Below are 25,012 nucleotides of genomic sequence, written 5' to 3'. Positions count from 1 at the left end.
AGAATTTTTCCTGTTATCAATATATTCTGAGTACTGGGGGGAATGATTGGCTGAAGGAAAAGAGAATGTCTGTTTCTCTGATTCTTTTTTTTTTTTTTTTTTTTCTACACAAGATTTAAGATGAATAAAAATGTATGCAAAATGTTTCACTGCTTGACTTTGTTTGTTTGGTAGAGTGTATCATTTGTGCCCCCACTGCCACAGTGGTACTGCCACGTTTTAAATAATGCTAGTGAGGGGCAACATTTCACTTTTTTGTAATGTTTAATGGATGTTAAAGGTGTGCAGGTACAAGAACAGACACAATTAAAAATGTTTCCCTCCCTGGGTCTGTCTCAAACGACATAATTACCAGCACACTGCAGTAGCCTTACAACTAAATATGAAACTGGATCCACAACAGTCTGGTGTAATGATGGAGGACTGGTCCTGAAGAGATACAGTGGGATATCCCTGGAGTCCAAGAAGATAAATGCCATTTCATTCCACTGTGCCTGCAAGTTACAAGGTAGTACTTTGCAGAATAAGATAACGCCTATATGTACGAAATATAAAGTTATTTCATTCAAATATGATATATTAACTTTCAGCTATGTTTCTCACAGGTTAACGCGTGTTTTCTAAAAGGAGCAGAAAGAGGAAAAAATGTAGGGGTTTTGTTTTTATCATCATGCTTTCCCATCAGTGTTAGATGATTTTCTTTCTTCACCACCGGGAAGAGCTATTCAGTGAGGGGATTAGGGTTTAAATAATCCCACAGCATTGTTAATATAGTTGACAAGAAAAAATGAGGTCTTGAAGGCAGTAGTGGAAGAAGCATTGAGGTACTTTACTTAAAGTAAGCAAAAGTGGCAATAACTCCAAAAATACTCCATTACAAGCACAGACTGTCTATAAAGAGCTTAATATAGGACTACAGTCTATAAAAATACAGCAGTCAAACTTGCATGAAGACTGGTAAAGTAGTCTTATGCCCTTTTTTGTGTGCTACATTATTAGAATATAATTATTGATGCAGCATTTCAATGTAGTTGAGGTCACCTAACTCGCTTTATATGCTGTTGGGTAATTTGATCTTTGCCAACACATCTTATTCTATAAGATGATCACATACACACTGTTTTTAAAATCGCATTTAGCAATCGAATGAATGTGGTGGAGTAGACGTAGGAAGAAGTAAAGTTAAAGTACCTCGAAATCTTGACCTCCAGTACTTCACTGCTTGAGTAAATGTGCTACTTCACAGCATTGCATGTAGAATGTCGTTTATGTCGCTGTTTCACGATATAACAGCAGGTGGCAGCAGCGACATGGCAGCAATGTCCTGTCTCTGGCGCATTTACAAGAAGAAGAGCGTGACCTTTGACCTGAGACAGGACAGTGACGTCTTGCGTTGTTTACGACTGTTGCTGTCCAACAACCGTTTACTTTGCGTTAGCTTGTGTGCCTTCACAAACACAAATGCATTTAGTATTAGGCGGGCCGTGAGCATATGTAGGACATAAAGCAGCACAAAATGATCCTGCACAATTAAGGTAAATGACTTTTTCTGTGCTCCTTATTTTAGCGTCAGTAACGTAGCGGCCACTAACTAGCTAGCATGCTAATAGTGCTGAGAACGACATCAGCTAGCTAGGAAACAGAAGTTAGTGGGCACTAACATAAGGCTAACTTAGCACTATGCTGCGTCTGTAACACAGACAAAACCACAGGATAATTTAGTGTTAGTGGCGGTAATTTAGGCATGAGCTGCCTGAAAAAGCAGCCATTGCCTCCTGCAGCAACAAAGTTTGTCAGTAAAGCGTTCAGAATCTTACATTTTTAGTATCGTTAATGTTGCTCGTCACGCTCCTGTGTGTCACCAGTTTTTGTGTTTGACTTTAAATGCACTAGTGTGCCCCTGTTGTACTGTATGTATGGCTGTGCACCATTAACTAGAGTTATATATGGTGCAGAGGCATAAAAGGTGCGTGGTAAAACAGTGTTTTGGTTTTAATGATCATGTGGTCTGCTGTTCTGGTCTCAGGTGCAAAGATCAAACACTGCAGTCTCCTCATGGCTCTGTTCGTTTGTTCTTCTTTCAGGACAAAGAAATGCCATAGAGGAAGGAAGTAGATCCAGGTCTCCTCCGCCAGGGAGGAGAGGTCTCCTCAGAAATGGCAACTGAACTCCATGAGACTATTTTCATGGCCAAGCAAGAGCGCCACAAAAACCTGTTTCTTAACTACAGAAACCTGAATAATTTCCCTGTGGAACTGCTGAAGGACGAAGGCCTGCAGTTTCTGGAGAGACTGTACATGAAGAGGAATTCACTCACCACACTGGTACTGGCACAGTACACTCTGGCTTTTGCTGTGTCAGTCATCACTGATACAGTTAATTGTTGTCTTGTGCAAACAAAAATGCAGAACAGAATATGACTCAAAATGTTATGAAGTCTGTTAGATCTACAGAACAGGCAACAGTGATAGCAGGGGCATTTCACAAGTTTATTTCCTGAAATTTACTATTGTTTCTGCTTTCTCTCTGTCTCTCTATCAGCCTGACAATCTTGCTCAGAAGCTCCCAAACCTAATTGAACTGTGAGTATTCAGCTAAGTTATGTTTTATATTATTAGCAGTTGTTATTTAACAGCAAAGCGTTGCCACATTACATGGCGTTATGCTAGTCTGTTTCATGTTTATTATTGGCTCATATAACAGGAAAGGTGGCTGGTGAAATGTACTGGTATACCGGATGCTATGCCTGTGAACTGTGGAAATGTGAAACTATTTGTTAATTGCTGTTGGCTGCGTTCCTAAATTGTAACTTTGACAGACTATTACACTTCAATGAATGCCAGCCAACAGTTGACTCCAGATCTTCACTGACATGAAAATACAGTATCTCACAAAAGTGAGTACACCACTCACATTTTCACTTAAGGGTGTACTCACTTTTGTTGCCAGCGGTTTAGACATTAATGACTGTGTGATGTGTTATTTTGAGGGGACAGTAAATTTACATTGTTATACAAGCTGTACACTCACTACTTTACATTGTAGCAAAGTGTAATTTCTTAGTGTTTTCACATGAAAAGATATAATCAAATAATTACAAAAATGTGAGGAGATATCAAATAGTTTGGTCTATTCACATTGTAACATTTATTTATTTTTCCATTTAAGGTATTTGCACTCAAACAACATTGTCCTTATTCCTGAAGGTAAACCCTCTGCTATGTCACCATAATGTGCCAGTGTCTCCACTGATTTTCCTGTCACTTTGCCTTCAATTAACAGCATCTGAATCCACTGCTGCTGAACTTTAAGAACGTATTTAATGATCAAAGAGTTTAATAGTCATCAAATACCTGTGTGTGACTGTTATGCTTGTGGATGCTTTCAGTTTATGTTGTTTAAACAAATTGAAACTCAGATTCAAAGTGATTCAACAGTGTTAAAGTATTAAATATGGCAGGAAATAGGTGATTCAGGTGAGACTGAACAAAGGGCGTTAAAAGCCTCTCAGAATTTAAGAAAAAGATTGAATAAAACCGCAACAAGCAAACCAACAACCGCAATAAGTATGCGGATGTGATGCTCTGGCTGTCTCATAACACACATTGATTTATTAATACTGACATGACTTAACATGATGTAAAATGGTACATTACTAAGGCCTCCAATAGGACGGAGAACAGAAGAATTGTGCTGGCTATGGTAACATTGTCTTTTGAGCATAATGAGGGCAACTGTTGTTCGGTCCCCAGCTATTGGAAATCTGGCCCGACTGCAGTCATTGGACCTGAGCAATAACGCCCTCCAGCTCCTCTGCCCTGAGATTGGCCGCCTGAGGTCTCTGCGGCACCTGAGACTGTCCAATAACCAGCTGAAATGCCTTCCTCCAGGTAAATCACTGTCAGTTGTTGTTGTTCCACAGTGCTCTTTGAGTTTGACTTCATTTAGTAACTCCAGCTATTAAGAAATATCTCAACAGTTGAAGTGAAACTCTGGTTCTTCAGCACCACTGTGTTTAAGTGTCGGCCCCATCATAAATGTATACAGTCAACAGCTCACCTGCATGAGTGTCTAAACATATTTATACTTTATGCAATGAATAAAGTCATACATATTTAATTAGCTATTTAAATGAAATTACATTTCCCACTGTGGGGTCTTTCTTGGCTTGTTTTCCAGTGACTCAGTTTGCAGTTGTGAGAATACAAACTTGAAGTGAGTTGTAAGTGTGTTATTCGCCAGCAGGGGGCAACAGAGTTACTCAACAATGACAAAGGATTTACTGAAACTGTGAAGTTCCAAATGATCCCAGTTAAAACAACAAACTAATTTTTGCCATTTTATTTTGAGATTTATTGTTTATTCATTTTCGAAATAGTAATGATCTGATTTGGAAAGACTGATTCAGGCTCTCTCTCATGTCTGTCCGACACCTCCAGCGATCGGTGACCTACAGGACCTGGAGACTCTGGATGTGTCGATGAACCAGCTGATGTCTCTACCAGATCGGCTGCACCGCTGTGTTTCCCTGCAGAATCTGACCGCCGACCACAACCTGTTGAGCCACGTTCCCCGGCAGCTCTGCTTGCTCCACCGCCTCAACCAGCTCTCCATGGCCGCCAACCGGCTCACCTTTCTGCCGCTCGGTCAGTATATACCTCCTTATATCTGTGTGTTGCCATAGCAGTGTAGATACAGTGAGCAAGGTGACATTAATATCTGTGTGTGTTTCAGATCTGGGCAGATCACGGGAGCTGCAGTTTGTGTTTGTGGACAACAATGCGGACCTGAAAGGCCTTCCCTCCTACTTGTATAACAAGGTCATCGGCTGCAGCGGGTAATACACATTACCAAACAGCTAACGATGATGTAGTTTAAGATATTTGAAGGTGTAATCAGTTCATTCAGCATGAGATAGCTTAGCCTTGTGTTGATTGAAAAATGGAACAAAAATATAATGGAATTGCAGTTACATATATACCTCATATGATATTAAAAATAATAAATTGAGGGAGATTGAGATTGTGTGTGTGTGTGTTGCTCCCGTAAAGGTGCGGCATGTCAGCCCAGGTGTCAGAGGGTGACCTGAGTGAGGTGCTGGGTGAGGCACTAGGTGAGGCTCTGGTCGGGCTTCCGGGTGAAGTGAAGATGGTGGGCTCAGAAACGGAGAACGTGGTTCCCCTGGAAGAGCTCGCCATGAGAACCCTGCACAGCATCTACCACCACCGCTCCACAGGTAAAGAGTTTTACACCACATATACCTGTACTGTATGTATGTACTACGTGGCCAGCTGTGCCTCACTAAGACAAAACTTACACTGAACTTTTGTTTATTTATACTGAGCAGCTCCAAATGTCTGACAGTAAGAAGCTATGACAAAATGAAAACACCTACTGCTGGAGATGGAAGAAGCATTTCTTAGCAACCTGGTTGTTAATCAATTTCCTGAAAATGACTTTGTTTGGCGCCATAGTTTTACAAATACTTCCTGTACTGTTGTGTTTTTCAGACCTCAACTTGCTGCCGCCCGTCAGCCTCCCAAAGAGCCTGCTGGACCTGCTGCAGTTCCCCCTGGGACACTGCCACCGCTGCAGTCAAGCCATGTTCACAATCATCTTCCCCAAACTCTTCCCTCTCCGTGACACCGCTTTGGCAGGAGTGCACCGCAGGTCAGTACAAACACACCTGCGTCCCTTTCCAGGATTGCCTACAGAGCAACTACAGACTAGTCACAGATAAGATAACTACAAATCTTGTTTCTTATTTGCAAATGAATTGTTCTCAGCCAAACTTGCATGCTGAGCTTACTCACACTTTTTCCTCACTTCTTTCCTCTGAAGGACGACTGTGAGTTTTGTAGCCTACTGCTGCTCCAGTCACTGCCTCCGCACCTTTGACCTCCAGGGATGATGTCCTTTTCTTCGCTCTGTACACATTCAGAGTGGTTTCCAGAAGGTGACAGATAACGGCTCGTTATTTTGTGCGGATCTGGAAGTTCTGTGTGCATCAATACAGGAGCTCTGTGCGTGATTGACAATGCTAAGAACTCCAGAGACAGCCTGTGTGGATGTTGGGTGGGTCAGATGATGGACACATAGCTTGTTCAGCAACGTTTTATCACACTTCAGTCAAAGGCTCAAACCCACGTGATGTTCCTGAGTCCAACCAACTGCGACGATTGTATTCCTGTGTATGTGGTGGGGGTCAAAATAATCACTACCATGTGTGCACGTAGCATTCAACTAGCTCTATCTAGAAAGTAACTTTAAGTTGTCACACCTGAAGTAACTACTCACAAATGGGCACTTTTTAAGAACAAGCAGTTTGATTGTTGTGAAATCAGCAGTTTTTCACACAAAAGTTTATTGCAGCAGACACATCCCTTTGATTGTGGGGTCACATTTGAGGTATTAACATTTTAGTGTAGTTTGTTTTACTGATTACTTAAGCAGGGTTCTAATTGATCAATTTGATATGTCAATTTCAGCAGCATGTAAAGGGACTTGTTAGAGAAGACCCTGCCACATTGACAATTCAACTATAGCCATGTGTCTTTGAACAAGAGACTTGAGTCTAATGTAAGTTTAAGCAACGAAAACGCTATTTTCCTTACATAAAGTTAAATTCAGTGTAAAATTAACTCCAAATGATCCAATTTTTTTCAACAATGTTGTAGAGGATTAACGTCTGCAAACTCATTCAAGCCAAAGGTTTCTGTCGTCACCTGAAAGGAATACGGTTCGTACACCTCAGAGGCACTGTGATTCTCTTGTTGAACTGACGCTTGTGTGTTAATGTTCATTACTATGTTGTACAATTCTAATTTATCATTTGTTTTGACTGTGTTGCGTTTGGCAGTAAATGTTGACTGATGTTTGACTTTTAGTGAATTTCCGTTTTGTTTTTTTTACACCAAAGAGAGTTTGTTAGAGTGGATACAGGTGTTAATGTGACCGTTAGAAGTGTGCATGTTAAACACTGTAAAGAACCCTTAACTTTTTTTTTTCATACAAATACTTAACACAGGTCACAACAGCTGAAGTTCACCTCCAATTTCTTTCTGTTATTCTTCCTGTTACACTTTTTTAGCCTAACATCATTAACTGTCTGTGCTGCAATTCTGGTAACCAGTGTAGTTGTGTCAGTAGGCCAGACAGTCAAGCTCTTTGGCCTCTCTGCATGTGGGATAGAGGCCTAATAAACATCCTGGCAACAGGAAGGTGTTGTGCCAAAAAGCCCTGAGCCAAGCTCTGCATGACTCCTGACTCAGTCTGTTCCTCAGCCAGACCAGCTATGTTCTTCATTCCATGCACTACACTCCTGTTTAGTCTTAACCTGCATTCCCTCCCCACCTCATATGTTGTTAATCATCTTCGGCAATTCTTAGAGATACAGGCTGAGGTGTCATTGTCTAGGCACTGTTGACCTGTTGGCGTGTCAGTCTGGAAAAACAGATCAGCTGAGCGTCAAATGTGCAACGAAGTCAAAAGATGGGCAAGGTACTCTCACAGAGGCATTTTGTAAGCTTTATTGAAAGCTGCTACATTTAGCATTTAGTGCAGTCATTTTGAAATCAGCTATGAAATGGTAAAACTAAACATGAAAAGCCTAAATACGGATGTAATGTGGTAATAGAGGGTTGTGGAGCAGGAAGCACAGCAGCTCCATTACCGGGATCGATGGCGTGTTTAGATGAGTGTGAGACCATGATCCTCTCTGGCTGGTGCTTCAGCTCTAAGCCCTTCCCTCTGGGACTATCACATCTCTGCTGACTGCACATATGAAATAACAAGCATGCCGCTTGTCCATATGACTATGTGATGAAAGTCTACATAAACGCATAAGGTCTACACACAGCACGGGGTCAAGACAGATTAAAGAAGCACACACCAACCAGTCATAACAGCTGATGTCATTTAGGGGATTTCATATATTGTTCAGCAGGAAGTAATATAAGCCGACTATGAAGGGCCATCAGCGCTACCCGATTATGTGCGAGCAGTTGAAGCATTTGATTCTTTGGTTTTTTTCTTCAATTTGAAAGAGGGGAGATACATTTGAGTTGGAATGAATTAGAAATATATTTTTGTACTTTGCAACCCTTCAAGTCAAGTTTATTTTGCAGTGTAAGAAATAGCTTTATCATACGATATATTAGAGCAGTGGTTCCCCTTCATCAGCACCACCCATCATGTTGTCAACTTAAATATATTATATTTATGCTTATAATGTTTTGACACAATAAACTCTTAATGTAAAGGTGGGTGTTAGTCAACCATTTATCCATGACTTTTACTCAAGTTATATTTTTCAACTGTTTCTGTATCTATAACTTTTAGCTTTAACAACTGTATTACATTTAGCTAAAGTCATTATTTATTTAATAGTTTATCCATTACGTTTGTTATCAATTTCAACCTCTTATCCGGGATGTTTAACCATTGTTTTTAGCTATCTCACCATGTATCAATTATGTTTAGCTATTTAGCAAGTAGGCTAATGTTAGCTATCTGTTTAAAGCATTTATCCACAACGTCTAGCTCTTTAACTGTATACAGGTAACTATATCAACCGTTCATCCCTTATATCTATTTCAACCATTTTATTCAGGTTTTAACTATTTCTTCAACCGTCTAGCTAATTGTTTACGTCTGTATGCTGGCTAGCTAATTTCTTTTACTCACTTTAAATGGCAACACGTGGTGTTCAGGTGTTACAACGGACGCAGTATATTTTAACCAAATGGTACTTCAATTTTTCAAAGTAGCTGAGCTACTCTACCCTCTGTGGCACAAGAGGCCCACGTTGGGAAACACTGCTGTAGTTAAAGCTCCAAATAGCTAATAGCTAACACATGAATTACAAGCTTTTGATATTTATTAAACCAACGTAGGCTACCAACATATATATAGATAGATAGATAGATCAGCATGTGTGTAATAATTTATCATCTTATTGGGCAGTGATTTTATAAGTCTAGAAAGTAACTGAGGTGCTAAACAGTATGTGACTGTTAGTGGAGTCCACATAATGAGACACTGACATTTGGAGTTTTGGAGTAAATAGTATTCCCACACTGTAAACCCAAATAAGTTCAGAATACTGAAAATATTTGTGGAAACTGATTACCTCAAACTTTTTAAGTAGTGGTAATAATATTTGAGTAAAACCTTAACTTAAATATAATACATTTTTAAAAAACATTTACATACAAACATTTAATTTCTTTACTCAATAAATGTAGTTGTGCACAGCTTATACTTTCAGCCTAGCACAATACATTTTTTGGAGTAGATTTCCCTCAAATACTAATGGAAACTCACTCAACACCACTACTACTAGTCAACTTGAAATTTACAAAATGCCCATTTTCAGATAGTCCTGAAAAATACGAATACAACTCCATTATTACAATTCAAGTTCCCTTTATTAGTATCAAACATCTTTGGTCATTTCTACATTTAACAGACACAAAATAAGGCACATCTTGAATAAACATTAACATTCTCCATTTCCAGATTCCTAATGAGATTTTTTTGGTGTTAAGTGATAATAACTTGAATCTTGAGCTAAACAAAATTTCCTTTTACTACTTTACTGGGTTTTGTGGAAAAAGCGACTAGGCATAATTTTATTTAATCAGCAGCACTTTTACTTAATATAAATGTGTAGTTTTATGGAATCATAAGCAAATAAAGATAGCTAATGAAGATTGTTAAAAATAAGAAGTTCCACACTATGCAAATTGTTAAGTCGGGTAGACGAGGTAATGGAACAATCAGGGTTTCTGCAGGTTTCACTTGGTCAAATTTAAGACTATTATGAATGAAATTTAAAACCTATATCACAACTTAAAAAGAAACGCACAAAGGAAATGCAGTCACAAAATTACTTGCAGAGTAAATCAATGTATTAAAATTAGGGTTGAGTGATGTCTACAAAATTGGCATTGGACAATGTCAACAATGAAACACCGGGATGGACGATGACATTGATAAGCTACGCAATACACAAGCTGGATTGTAGTGCATCTGCTGACGTGAAAAATGGATCACCGGTTGGGAAAAAAATAAAATACTATAAATAGAGTTCTGTGTCTTTTCGGTGAGTTTATAAAACATAACCTGCTGCTAATGGATAAACTCAGGGGAGCAGACAGGGAGACAGAGAGAAGCAGGGAAAGCCGGTGTGTTTGCAGCGAGAGACCAGAGGTAAAGATGTGTGAATGAGTGAGTGAGTGCAGGGAGAAGTCGAGGCCGGTGCAAGCGCAGGTACATTTACAAATAGAAACAATGTCCATGAGGATTAAAACATGCTTTCACAGGGCGGTATAATGTGAAAAATTAAGATGGTGTTTTTGTGTGGGGGGGATTGGGTGTCCTCCCAAGAAAATTATGTTTTCCAATAAAGAAATATGCAATTCCACATAAATTTGGAACATTGTTATTATCACATCTGTGAATAAGTAGGAAAATCCAGAGCAGATTTAAACACCCCAAAAGCTAAACTTGCTAAATGAGTCTACTGGGGTTGAATTCTAACCATTAGATTTGGGAAAATTAATTTGGTTAGTTTTGACCTCTGCCCGAGGATCTCAAGGTACGTGCTGGTGTGTATGGGACTAAAAGTTCAGAAATATAACAAGGCGAGAGGCCATGAAGAGCTTTAAAAGTGATCAATAGAATTTAAAGTCAATTCTAAAACATACTGGGAGCCAGTCTAATGAAGCTAAAATAGGAGTAATGTGGTCATATTTCTCTGTTCTGGTTAAAAGTCTGGCAGCTGAGTTCTGGACAGTCTGGAGTCGATCAATAGATTTTTGGGTTAAACAGGTGAAAAGGCTGTTGCAATAATCCAGGCGTGATGAGATGAAGACGTGTAAAATGGTCTCGGTGTCCTTAAAAGTTAACAAAGATTGAATTTTTGCTATATTTCTAAGTTGATAAAAACATGATTGAACAAGCTTTGTGGTGTGCTGCTCGAAATTTAAATTACTATCAAACCAAAGGTTCTTTGCCACAGGCTTAATGTGATTTATTAGGGAACCAGTAGATGGCAGTATTTGTTTTGCCATCTGCTGGGACCCGATGACCAGGATTTCTGTTTTGTCTGAGTTCAGCTGGAGGAAATTATTTGACATCCATTTTTTTACTTCACAAAGGCAGTTGTTAAGTGAACTCAGCATTCCAGGGTCTGTGGATCTGACGGGCAAGTATATTTGTGTGTCATCAGCATAAATAGGAAAAGAAATGCCATGTTTATGGATAATATGTCCAAGGGGAAGCAGATACAAGGAAAACAAAATGGGTCCTAAGACCGACCCCTGAGGCACACCATATTTAACTGGACAGAACGAAGAGACATAGTTGTTTAAAGACACGCAAAACTTCATATTTGACAGGTAGGATGAAAACCATTCTAGGGCAGTACCAGAGATCCCCACCCAGTGCCTCAGTCTGTTTAACATGATGTTGTGATCAATGGTGTCAAAAGCAGCACTAAGGTCCAGGAGTACCAGGATTGAGCACATACCTTCATCAGCAGACATTAAAAGGTCATTGGTGACTTTAAACAGGGCAGTCTCAGTGCTGTGGTACTTCCTGAAACCAGATTGGAACTTTTCAAATATTTTGTTATTTTGACAATGAGACATAGATGTTTCTCTTTTAATTAACTTCTTTATTCATTCATTCAAGAATTACCTTATTTATTGTCCTTTATAATCTTTTATCTAACTTTATTTACTAATGACTTCTTTTTACATGTATTTGTGTCTTTTAATATTTTTGTCTGTTTTATTCTTCCTTTGCATTTTCTACCCTATTTATTTCCCCCATGGTATTAATTTCTTTCTGTCCTTTTTACATTTCTCTATGCATTTCTTTCTCATTATGCAAATGAGGAGAAGCTGTATCTCAAGGGGTGAACTTCTCCCCTATTGGTGGACACCACAAGCTTGCTCCTCACACTCAGATGTCCGATGGCTTCCTTCCTTCCTTTCAGCAACTCTATTTGAAGACAATACTACCAGCCATTTTTTTAAGCCAAGAATGCTTAATTTCAAATCTTTATGTAGTCAGAGTTACCCTGAACTCAAATGTGATAGTCATGTAACATGTTTTATACTTCCTGTGAATATAATCCAATTAATCCTATTTTCATACTGTATATACGTTGTGTTAACAACTTATTTTGAAAACCGGACATTGTGTCGGACCTTTTTGCTAATTTCACAAAGTCCGATGTAATTTGAGAAAGTACGTTGTCGTATCGCGTACTAATGAGATTTGATAGCCTCTCTTCTTTGATAGACTCTCAAACTGCAACTGTCTTTGTAAAGAGAGAAACTGACAGAATACAGTCTCTGACTCTGCCTGTTAGCTCGCTCTGCGCCGTTAAAACTGAATTTACCACACAGGGTCAGACACGAGTGCACTCCAGATTTAGCTGCTAGCTGACCGTGTGTATCTCACAAACAACGGCTCCCTTTACCGCAGTTCTGTGTCCGTGCATGCCGCAAACTGAAACACTGTCAGAATGTCCACACGAAAAGGAAAAATGACATGGCTGGAAGTATTGTCTTCAAATAGAGTTGCTAACCACCTCAGTTCACTGAAGGAAGCCATCTGACTGTGGAGCAAGGCTTGTTGATGTGTGCAAGTAGAGTCGACCTCTGCTGTTTGACTGGTCCACCAATAGGGGAGAAGTTCACCCCTTGATGCATTCCCTCCTCATTTGCATAATGAGGCAGAAATGCATAGAGAAATATATGAGATCTCATCTTGGATTTTGCTTTCCTATGGGAAGTATTTAATATGTTTACATTTAACTTAGCCTATATCTGTTGTAATCTGTTTTAATAGATCTGTCCTCTCAAGTGTACATGAGCGCTGAGTTACCTCGAGCTTTTTTTATTTTTATTTTTTTGTCTAACCTCTATTTAACCAGATGATCTCATTGAGATTTAAAACCTCTTTTCCAAGAGAGACTTGGCCAAAATAGCAGCATATTAGCAAAGCACAGTTACAAATATGAAACACGAGCACACGCACAACAACAGAGAACGATTAACAAGACCCTTACAACATAAATAAACAACATTAGACCACTTAAAAGTACAATTAATACATACCGTAAGTTTAAAGGATTTAGTTATTTTGAAAGCAGTGACAACAATTTATAGCGTCTACTTCCAAGTCTTTCATGCGGTGTTTAAATTCACCAAAAGGGATCAGATTTTGCAACTGCAAATCAGTCTGCAATGTGTTCCAGGTAGATGGGGCAGCATAACTAAAGGCCTTCTTACCAAGCTCTGTACGGACCGTAGGTACAGAAAACAAATACAAGTTACCGGAGCGCAAATTATAACAAATTGATTATCAAAATTATTGCTGGTTAATTATCTGATCAAGCAGTCAATTACTTTATTACTCTATTCATCTCTATGCAAGATGTGCCTTATTTTGTGTCTGTTAAATGTAGAAATGAAAGAAGATGTTGTGAGAAGATGATACTAATAAAGGGAATTTGAATTGTAATAATGGAGTTGTATTTGTATTTTTGAGGACTACTATTTGTAAATTTTAAGTTTACTAGTAGTATGTCTATGAAGATTCTCAGTCATCCAGGTCATAGTTATCCAACGAAGGTTAAAGTCAAGGGCAACTGGACTTGGTTGAAGATACTGGAAGACGTTTCTTTGAGTAGATTTCCCTCAGAGTATAAAGTTGTGCACAATTACATTTATTGAGTAAAGAATTAGTGGAATTCAATTTTAATAAGCATCAGTCAATCAATGTAATTTAGTAAGCAGAAATTTAACGTTTTTTAAAAATGTATTATATTTAAGTTAAGGTTTACTCAAAAATATTATTACCACTTACCACTACCAAAAGTTTGAGGTAATCAGTTTCCACAAATATTTTGAGTATTCTGAACTTCTTCAGGTTTACAGTGCATGTTAATGTCTGATAATACATGCAGTGTGGTATTCACTAAGACTACTGGTAACTTCTCCATTTACATATCTGGCTTTGGTGAGTATGATGTGTTAAATCAAGCAAGCAATCAAGCTTAAAGTGAAAATTTATTCAAAGGAATCTTGTTGAACCTTTTCAGAGCTCCTCCATGCCACTGTAACAGCCTTACCATCGGTAACACACACACAGAAACTGCTCTCAAATAAATGTCTTATTTTACTGGATCTACTGTGTTATACATAAATTTGCACTAATTTTGAAAGCAGAACACCCGAGGAGAGAAATCAATCCTGCTTCAATCAATGGCAGTACTGTGAGATTTGTTGTGTTCAGACTGATTGTCTTTAGGATCATTCATTTGGGAGGTAGGTCAAACTGTTTCTTCAATGGGCTTATGATCGGAACCACATGTGGAACAGCTACAGCTAGACAGAACAGTGGAGGCTGTCTTTAGAGAACAATGTGTTTAACACCATATAAGCATATTCTCTGCAGTGAGGATAACAAAGCATAAGGTTAAAATATCCAGTGTAAAACAATTACAGTGTTATTACAACTAACATTGTCAAATGTATAATTAATCTAAAATGAGAGAAAATTATGTTAACTGTTTTGCTTTTGAGCAGTACATAAACCTAATGCACAACAACAAAAAATCCCATGGTGGGATTCCATAATGGTATGATGTTGCTTCAAGGCATTTTAACTATTTTCCATTATGTAATTATCAAATAAATTACATTAAACAATTAACAATGGAACTTTACTCACCTATTATTGTGAATATAATTTTTCTGGGTCAAAAAAAATATGTAACATAAAAATATGTTTTGGCCCCATGACCCTGTACGCAGGTAAAGCGGTTGACGATGGATGGATGGATGGATGGATATGTATGTATGTTTTGAGGGGCAGTTTAGTGCAGAGAAAATGGAGCTGAACCATGTGTCAAAGGCAGCAGTAAAAGGATTCACAATGGGCGCCAGAGAATCGTGAATCAAATTTTAACACTACTATTGGTTTCCTTAAAGCCCTTCAACTCTTTTAAAGTAATACATCATATTTTGGGATGTTTGGTGAAGTTGTACTAGGCCAAACATTTTTGGCCATGTATTTGATTATGTAAAGTCAAGGACTCCAGGGCCAAACTGCTTTAGGAGGACTCACAGAGGAGAATCTAAAAGAACCTTTCTGTCTGGGAACTGTGCTCATGTAGGCCCTCATGTACAGTATGTGTACACATGCTGTTATACACTGGGGTGGGTATTAGTCGGCTACATTGGCATGCTTTATAGTGCCATGCAGGATTTGCAGTGCTGTGAGCTGAGCATCAACGAGATGGGGTGTGATGTGGGATCATGATACGTGGTGCATTTAAGGTCTAAAATTTGTATACATTTTATCACATTTGTGATAATGAAGAATTTATTGAACAGAATTTAAATGTGTTGTATTAAAAGAGAAGACACAGATGGTGTGTGTCAACTTTGAAGGGTCCCGACAGGTAATCTTCTGCGCAGACAAATGGAAAGAAGGTCAGGTGTTCTCTGTTGTGTAGTAATGAACTGATGTCATGCAGGTGGCTGTCTGAACCTCTGTATTCAACAAAAGGAAACAAACAAACAAAACCTTGTATCCACTCCCTCTGACGTCAGAGGGCGCGGCCATTTTGTGATCGCCATCAAATTCAACACAACGAGGCAGGAAGTTCGATGACACACCCATCAAATTAAAAGAGAGTAAAAGATGAAGGCTAAATGACACAATTGTGAATGTTTTTTAAATGTACATAAAATGGTGTCATTATATTAGCAATAAATTAAACACGAACATTTAAGAATAACAACAGCAATAATAAGCTAATAATTGAATGAAATTTATTATTTCCATGCATAGCCTATTAAACTACAGTGAGGGTGGAAATAGTAAAACACAACTATAATCCATTTGGGGAGAAATTCCTATTAATTGTTTATTAATCACCTCAGAGCGGAACTGTTGTTGGGGGGACGCTGTGGTTGAGGGACAGTAGATGTCTGGGAGATCCTGGGGTGTTTTAGTTTCGCCATAGTCATAGGCTACATTTCATGGGATGTTCAAAGGTGTTTTAAATACCAGAGTAGCCTGTAGGTGTCGGGTCAACTTCCAGTTAATGAAACTGACAGTTAGGCCTGATTGGAGGCTGAAGTTCGGGAGTAAAAATCAACATGGAGGCACTGTTTGCCAAAATATCCCATGGTGCACTTTCTGTTGTGCTGCTAGGGTGACCAAAGCCCCCTCTAAGGTCTAAAAGGGCTTGCTTTGTATAGGGTTTATTTTGTAAAACAGTGACAGGAAGTTTGTGGTTTCTTAATCCGTCGCGCTTTACAGTTGGAGTGGAGCAGAGGGCGGTGTGTTTCCACCGGGGACAGTCCCGTTGAGTGGAGCCATAGCGCGGACGGACATTTTCATCCCGTGTCGACACAAATCAAGCAAAAGAAAAGAAGAAGAGCAGAAGAAACTGAAAGAGGTAGGTTTGACTATTTGTGTGTGTGGATGTGTGTTTTGTTTTATTCATTTGGGTCCACTGTTAAAAAACACAATATAGAACAACACCAATTAAAGTTTGAATGATTCATTATGTGGCTTTAAAGTTCGGCTGTTACAGCTTGTTAAAGTTTTTCTCCAGCTACTGTAACAGGTCTACTGTCAGATGTTTGTTATAGCTGTTGTCTTCGTCATTTTACAACACGGGCTAGTTCACAAAGCCCATGGAGTCGCATCGGAAGGGAAAATCAGCGTAAATGTTCCTGTGATGTTGCTGTAGTGTTTTCTGTGTTTCTGTGGTACAAACCAGTGCTTCGGTCAGAGCTTCCGTCTTAAACACTTGAGATTAAAGTATTTGTTTGTTGTGAGGATTAAAGGCAGCCTCTGCGAAGTTGTTTCTCGTGTTTGTAAAGACGTGTAGTGAGGCGGAGGGTTACACTCGCGGGCTGAAAGCCTTTTGCAGAGTGAATGATGTTCAGCACCGCGGACAGCTCCGGAGCACTCAGAATTACACTCCGGAAGAGCTCAAGCGGGCAAACACAGAGCTATGATATTAAAATCTGTAAAGGATCCTTTTTTATTTATTTATTTATTTTAAAACACGTGGGGAGAAAAACTGCCACCCTCCGATTCTCGGTGCTGTGTAGAAGTGTATCTGATTGTGAAACAAGGCAGAATGAGGCAGGTCACTTTGTGAGAGTGAAGAAAATGGTGCGGTGGTCGTGAAATTACCTCACACAAGTTGATCTGCATTGGCAACAAGCAGTGAGGTGATGTCCTCTACCTTGTCACATTTTGGTAGACTTTATTTGGGTGAACATTCACATGGACATTGTTTTTCATGGTCTCTTGTTTTGCCCAAAGGCGTAGCCTACTCACTGGCCACAGTGGTGGTGTGATGGAGGAGGCTTTGGTGATTTCCATAAGTCTGACCTTCGCATCCCTCCGACTTAATGTTTCCTACCTGATCAGAGCCAGAGCTCATTATTGGCCTTATAAAACACTGGCTGAGTAGGGAGTCAATAATGGGTGAGAGGTGTTTACTTTGTGGTGGAAAGCATCCAAGGCCAACGCGCTGCTGTTGTTTGGCAAACCAAGAGTTTTGCCACAATTTTGTTCCTGTGTCTCCGTGCATTTCTCCTTAAACAGTTGAGTTGTAATAAATTCTGATTTCACAAAATGCACTTAGACTGCTTAACCAAATAAAAACAAAGCCTTTCTTGTCATAGTGAATTAATAGTGTTGTGAAATAAGCCTTGTTACAAGATTTATAAAGTATAAGAAATGGTTGAAAATAGGTGAATGATGGCCTGTTGTTTATTATTCAAGGAAGGACTTTGTTGTGGAATTGAAGTCAAGTCATTTTATTAACTTTTTTTTTTTCTAGAAATGAACTGTACCTGCATTCCAGGAAAAAGAGCATTATACAGACCTTTGGCCCTCCCTGCTTCCCGTCCTGCCACTGTACCTGGGTTAATGTCAGCGAGGACAAAGAGCTCAGGCCGGCTCTTAAGCAGATCAACACGTGTGTGTTGTCTTTGTTAGGCAGCCTGATATTATTTGTAACCAGGAGTAAACAGACAGATATTTCAATTAGGGCACATTTCAGCCCCCCCCCCCCCCCTTCTTTTTTCAGCATTTAACTAGTTGTGTATTAGAGCAAAATTCAGGGAGTACAATGTGAAGAGCATTCTGGCTGCAGCTGAGTCAGGTCAGTTAGTTAGTGAGGTGTCTTCCTCTGTGATCTTCTCTATAGTAATACAGCAGAAATGTTATGGCCTACATGAAGCCTGGGTGCACAAATAGTTGAGAAAACAGTTCCTGCCTCGACTGTCACAACCCCTGCTGCACCGCCACTGCCCCCCCGGCACCCATCACCCACCAATCCATCACCCTTCTCACAGAAAGGTGAGAAATTACCACCAGTCTCCGGTCCAGTCATGCCGCATCTGTTGAAAATACAGGCGCTAACACTTTTCTCTCGTTCCCTTCAAGCTGCAGTCACACAGTATCATTTATTCCCCATGTTATTTATTCATCTTGTTCTTTTCGTACCGCTCTCCTTGTTGAAGTTCAATGTACTCTGCTGTAAAACTGCCAGATGGTAGAATGCACTGTGATCACAATCTTATTTTTCAGTGCATGTTGCTCACTTATTAGGTTTCAGCAATAAAACGAGCAGGGAGATCACATTTGCAGTCCGTTCTTGACAACTGCTACCTTTTTTTTTATCCCCTGGGATGTGTATTTGTTTTGTACTCTTGAAACCTGTTAATGTTTGGGTGGCACATCATTTATCAAAATAAACTCATTGTAAATACCACAATTTGCCATCTTTAGTTAATTCCATCTTTTCTGGCAGGAGCAGATGTTTTTAGAAGCCCTGCAGGATGTTGTGGACTTTAATACCAATGACTCCTGACTTTAGACTTCTATCTAAAAACTATCCAAGAGTGAAGATAAAACGGGATGTTTGACAAAAGTGATCAGTGAATCCATTCTCCAGGGAAAGTTGCAATTTGACAGTGTAGACCAGCAGACTGACATACTTTACTTGTAGGTCTTGAAAGAAAATTTAAGATTTGGGACTTGACTCTGGACCTATACTCTTTTGACTCACAAAACAATGACTTCACTGAACTTCACTTAGCCACCAGACAAAAATAGAAATTTTATCTCAGTGGTTTGCCGCTACCTCAATAGGTTATTTTGTTATTGTTTGACTTTTTCCCCTTCAAAACACCAAAGTCACACAATAACACAAACACACTAACCGACTGAGGCAGCAGTAGATCAGCAACTCCCGTGTTCTGCAAGGTTAAATAAAAAATTTTCTACTTTGTCAAGCGACTCTTGTATCTTTGACAAGAGTGAAATAGCTGCTGGCTCTGGTTAAACAAAATCTATCTATCTATCTCTGTAGATGTCTATGTTGTCAGATTCTTATAATAATAATCTGAGCCTGTGAGTGGCAAAAACAAGCACTTTAGTGGACGTACCTTTAGGTGGCGCAAAATTGCCCATAAGGATTACACTGCTGCCCTGTTTCAGTGTCGACTGCAGGACGCTCACTCAATACTGGACCAATATATTAAACAAAAGTCTCCATTAGTCACATAGACACAAACACATGGGTTTGTCCAGGTTGAAAAATACTGAAATTACCCTTTAAAGTTACTCCGTGGAGTATTTGACTACTAGTAGTGCTATGGAGCAATACTTTTACAAGTGGGTCTCCGTTTTGTTTGTATCTTGCACGCGCACGAGCATGCTGATCAAGAAATAAACATTCCGCTGAGCTACAAGTAGCAGTTACACACCACAAACGTAGCAAGGCAGTGAAGAAGAAAACCACGAGCAAGTAACAATGGATGTAAAGAATGCACAAAATATTAAAACATTTTAAAAAATCACCTTTGCTGATGTTTTATAAGGATGGTTACACATTCAGCAGACCTCAGAGATCCACACCACTGTTACAGTAGCTACACTCTGTAGGGATGCTCATCAGCCGCCTTTCTAACCCTTAAGGAGAGGTTAAAGTTTCTTGTTTTTGTTCTGAATAAGACTTTGAAGTGGTTGTGTGTGTGTTGTGTGCACTTGAATCCTGTTTTGTGTTGTGCAATAATATTTTACACACCTTTCTTCATCCTGTATGTCATGTGAATGCATAGCGTACAGCATGTGTATATGTACTCATATCTATTTTAATATGTCCTGTGCTATAGGCGCCTGTCACCGCCATGTATGTGTATAAATTAACAGCATGAACAGAGAAGCATGTTGACAGGTGTCCATGTGAGAGGAGAAGAAACAGTGGAAAGGAGGGGGGTATGGAGAATGTGTGTGTGTATTTGTGTGCTCTCTAGGTTTTGTGTGTGTTATTGAAAGCAGTAGTGAGAGAGGGAGTAAATGTAAAGGGAAAGCATGTACAAGGGAGGGAAAGTAAAAGAGAGCGAGAGTGGTCCATGTGTTATGTAAGTGTTGTGAGGCATCTCTATGTGTGTGTGTGTGTGTGTGTGTGTATTCTGTAGGCCTACAGATTAATCCAATGGGTTTTATCCTCTGTGAATGGGACAGGGGGGCTTTGCAGTGATTATCCCTGCAGGCCACAGATGATTGCTTTGGGTCGCCTGCACATCTCACACCACCATGTCTCCCTGCCTGCATATCTGTGTGCCGCCACATCATTCTGTCTACCCAATTTCTCGTGAACATGTTGACGTTCAGAAAAAGTTGACATTTAAGAGCATGTAGGTGGTTGCAGATGCATCATTTTACTGCAATTATCCCCCTGGAAACTTTCTTAAATGGTTTTAATTTGTAGTTGAATGTGTGTTTCCTTTCTTTCTGACTGACCACTCCACCTCTGCACATGCCTATCTTCCCGTCTGTCAATTTCTCTGGTTAATCTGCTAGGCCGCCTACCAGAGCTCTCTGTCTGTCTGTCCTCCTCTGGATTATATAACAAGGAAAAGTCAGAATTGCTCTATGCTCCATCAGTGGAGACAAAAATGCCTGAATGCCCCGAGCCATTTGTCATTTGGGTTTCGTAATCCTCCGTCACAGCAAAGGTGTTAAAATCAGAGCCGGGCATCTTAAATGGTACATTTTTACACTTGCTGCCAGGTGGTCACCTTGTACCACTTTGCTCAATCAGTGAGTGGCAACTGCATGCAGTTATTATGTGGAATAATAGTGCTCAAAAGTGAGCCCCTAGGGTCTTTGATTATGATACGTTTTGGTGAAAATTGTTTTGGGATTCATAACATCTAAGATCTTTGGTGACATAATCACTGGACAATAGCACAAAAATGACATGTTCAGGCATGACTTCCTCTGTGATTTTCCACAGCAGATTTCTCTCTGTGTGTCCTTCCTGTCACTCCATAGGGAATGTTTTAATTCGGTGGCGCCATATTGTCACTGCAGGCGTTTTTGTGGGCAGCAAACCAGGGCTGTATGAGCTTCTCTACCTTGTACCATTCACTTTCAACCACTGTGGTCAACCTGGATGAAAATCGGGGGCTTGATTATAAAGCTGTTCTCTGAACAATCTGACATCCATCCGTCATTTTTCAGTACTTGGAATTTCAAAGTACTTGTAGCGTTCAAATTCAAAGCTAGTTGCAGAGTTTTGACATTTCACTGATCTTACAAAAAGAACAGAATGTGAAATAATGAAATAACTCATCTGGCTTGAGTATGTTTTGTTTACATAAATTTAAAAATATAGTAATGTACACTGCTCAAAAAAATAAAGGGAACACTAAAATAACACATCCTAGATCTGAATTAATGAAATAATCTCATTAAATACTCCTTTCTTTACATAGTTGAATGTGCTGACAACAAAATCACATCAATGGAAATCAAATGAATCAGCCCATGGAGGTCTGGATTTGGAGTCACTCTCAAAATCAAAGTGGAAAACCACACTACAGGCCGATCCAACTTTGATGTAATGTCCTTAAAACATGTCAAAATGAGGCTCAGTAGTGTGTGTGGCCTCCACGTGCCTGTATGACCTCCCTACAACGCCTGGGCATGCTCCTGATGAGGTGGCGGATGGTCTCCTGAGGGATCTCCTCCCAGACCTGGACTAAAGCATCCAGCCAACTCCTGGACAGCCTGTGGTGCAACGTGGCGTTGGTGGATGGAGCGAGACATGATGTCCCAGATGTGCTCAATTGGATTCAGGTCTGGGGAACGGGCGGGCCGGTCCATAGCATCAATGCCTTCCTCTTGCAGGAACTGCTGACACACTCACAGGTCTAGCATTGTGTTGCATTAGGAGGAACCCAGGGAACCCTGCACGGTGTTGGGCTGTAAGCACAACCCCCACCTGTGGACGTCGGGCCCTCATACCACCCTCATGGAGTCTGTTTCTGACCGTCTGAGCAGACACATGCACATTTGTGGCCTGCTGGAGGTCATTTTGCAGGGCTCTGGCAGTGCTCCTCCTGCTCCTCCTTGCACAAAGGCGGAGGTAGCGGTCCTGCTGCTGGGTTGTTGCCCTCCCACGGCCTCCTGGATGAGCTGCACTACCTGAGCCACTTGTGTGGGTTGTAGACTCCGTCTCATGCTACCACTAGAGTGAAAGCACCGCCAGCATTCAAAAGAGACCAAAACATCAGCCAGGAAGCATAGGAACTGAGAAGTGGTCTGTGGTCACCACCTGCAGAACCACTCCTTTATTGGGGGTGTCTTGCTAATTGCCTATATTTTCCACCTGTTGTCTATTCCATTTGCACAACAGCATGTGAAATCGATTGTCAATCAGTGTTGCTTCCTAAGTGGACAGTTTGATTTCACATGAGTGTGACTGACTTGGAGTTACATTGTGTTGTTTAAGTATTCCCTTTATTTTTTTGAGCAGTGTAGTTGAATTTACCTTATACTATAGTATACATGATTCTGTTGTAACTACAATACCTTAAAGATGAGTCTTTCTATCCAGTTATGTTCAGATTTGCCTATTAAGTTATTTTAAATAGTGGTCTTTAGACCATGACAGATCAAATGACAATGCAAATCAAACAGAAGGATCTTCACCTCACTAAGTTTCCATTTCCTTTTGTACAGAGATCTGTTTAATTTTCATTCTAATATTATATCGGCTTGCATCAATAACCATCGAGTTGTTTGCAGTCAGGCATGAACGGTGGATGTCCTGTCTGAATAGTTTAGCCCTCAGGCTCCCATCATGCTCTGTGGCCTGGTCACATCTTGGCATATGTGTTTACTGCTTATAGGTCAACATGGAGCTACAGTATGTACAGGATGCACTGGTTTGCACTAAACAAAAAATATTTTATATAACAATCGTTTCTACATAAGCTTCAAGTACTTGATTAGTAACACAACAAGCAACCAGCAGTAGTTTTAGTGCAAAGGTCACCGTGCTCCAGCCTCATTTAGGCCACATTATAAGCATAGTGTATGAAACACTACTTTCATTTGCCTTGGAGTCACGTGTGCTGTATAAATGAAGTTTTGCTTGCTTGATTGAAGATGGATAGAAATGGTGCTAAGCTCAAAAAGTGACTAAACAAACACAGTTTATACCCTCTGGTATAATAAATAATAATAAGCAGAGATGTACATCAAACAACCCTGTCTCCTGGAAAAGATGTTGATACACAACAAATTTATAACAGCAAATATGTTTTGAAAAAAAAGCAATGAATAGTTATAACAACAGGAAATGTTCAATCCCCCAAAATATCCGGTCTCACAATACAATATCCACTTGCAGTGAGATACAGCGTTATTAAACGTTTTATGGTTATGTTCAAGTAAGGTAAGATGGTCTGATTTTATACAGAAAAGAATGTCGTCATTTTTTTCTTACCTTCGCTGTTTCTGTTGCCTAAACCCAACCACAGATGAGACTCCAGGATGCGAACCCCTGGACTCTGGTGAGGCATGGTACATAAACCTTCATTCAAAAATACTTTGCCTCAGAACATGAGTCAGGCGGTGGTTACGCTGTCACCGCACCACAACGTAACTGGGAAAACAATTTTGTACAATATAAACACAATTTGTAGGAGACAGGTTTGAAATCGTATGTGGTCACCGTGTGAATAAAGACGGAACGGTTCACTAAACCCTGAAATGATCCTGTAAGAGAGACGCAGCAGGAAATGAAGACAAGCAAAGAAACATGAAGTGATGAACTGCAAATATCTTGAGCCTTCACTGCTGCGTGGATGTACCTAATATAACATGAAGGATGTCTGAGAATGGACGGTGTTATGTACGAAGTGTCAGCAGGCGCCGAGTGCATGCAAGAGCATGGGAGAGTGTTTGTTTTTGTTTACATGTATTTGTGTGCGTAAAGGGCATCAGCCACTCCATTTTAACAAGACCCTCTCTTACCAGGATAAGTGTTTTTCCAGGGTGGGAGTAGGATCTGCAGGGTTACACAATGCCTGTGTGTGTGTGTGTGTGTGTGTGAGATCTGCTAAAGCCTGGACTGCAACAAATAGCTTACGTAAGCAGATAGCTTACAACTTTCAACACATTTTAAAAATGTACACTGACACTTTTTGAATTTAGTTATTTCCTTCAGCTCATTGTGCCTAAATATACATTCTATAATGTCTATGGCAGGAAAATGGACTGCTGATATTGTCCTGAAGGTGCGCTTCTGGGTCTGAGTTGTTTTAGTGGCTTGGGCTAGTTATGTGAAGGATGTATTGCGCTCCGGGCAGTAAGCATTGCCATGCTAAAATATTTGATGCTAAAGAATATTAGGTTAAGCACCAAGAAGTGTACCAATCCAACCTACCAATCCAAATGCTTTGGGTGGACGTGATTGGTTCTCGACTTTCTCACATCGATGTGAACACAGTTATTTATGTCACAAAAAGACCATGAATGAAGGCAAACTGTTCACCTATAAAATCAAATCTGCTTGCAACTACAATCTGCAGTGGTATTATGTAAGTATGTATCTTTGGAACCATTTGGCTTCATTCCTCTGGACCCCAGATGGCCA

General features: G+C 39.9%; 2 protein-coding genes across 3 annotated transcripts in view; both read left to right on the top strand.

Annotated features, from left to right (window-relative positions):
* The first annotated feature begins 1,378 nt into the window (after nucleotides 1–1,378).
* lrrc28 (leucine rich repeat containing 28) lies at nucleotides 1,379–7,248 on the top strand. Its single transcript, XM_038700742.1, has 10 exons — nucleotides 1,379–1,535; nucleotides 2,085–2,324; nucleotides 2,542–2,582; nucleotides 3,169–3,206; nucleotides 3,753–3,890; nucleotides 4,440–4,646; nucleotides 4,735–4,837; nucleotides 5,052–5,236; nucleotides 5,511–5,670; nucleotides 5,842–7,248. Exons 2-10 carry the CDS (start codon nucleotides 2,157–2,159, stop codon nucleotides 5,909–5,911), a joined length of 1,110 nt encoding a protein of 369 aa, XP_038556670.1. The 5' UTR covers nucleotides 1,379–1,535; nucleotides 2,085–2,156; the 3' UTR covers nucleotides 5,912–7,248.
* Nucleotides 7,249–16,333: 9,085 nt separating this feature from the next.
* Nucleotides 16,334–25,012, top strand: part of LOC119890002 (synaptosomal-associated protein 25-A-like) — a 40,241-nt gene continuing 31,562 nt past the window's right edge. For both annotated transcript variants that reach the window (XM_038700987.1, XM_038700988.1), the window contains exon 1: nucleotides 16,334–16,489. The gene's annotated coding sequence lies outside the window, so the exon portion shown is untranslated. The remainder of the gene's footprint in view (nucleotides 16,490–25,012) is intronic.

This window comes from Micropterus salmoides, unplaced genomic scaffold (genome assembly GCF_014851395.1).
Source record: "Micropterus salmoides isolate LMB-PRFRI ecotype aquatic unplaced genomic scaffold, ASM1485139v1 Ms_hic_scaffold_6, whole genome shotgun sequence".
NCBI classification, from domain to species: domain Eukaryota; kingdom Metazoa; phylum Chordata; class Actinopteri; order Centrarchiformes; family Centrarchidae; genus Micropterus; species Micropterus salmoides.
This window is presented reverse-complemented; position numbering and strand designations above follow the sequence as displayed.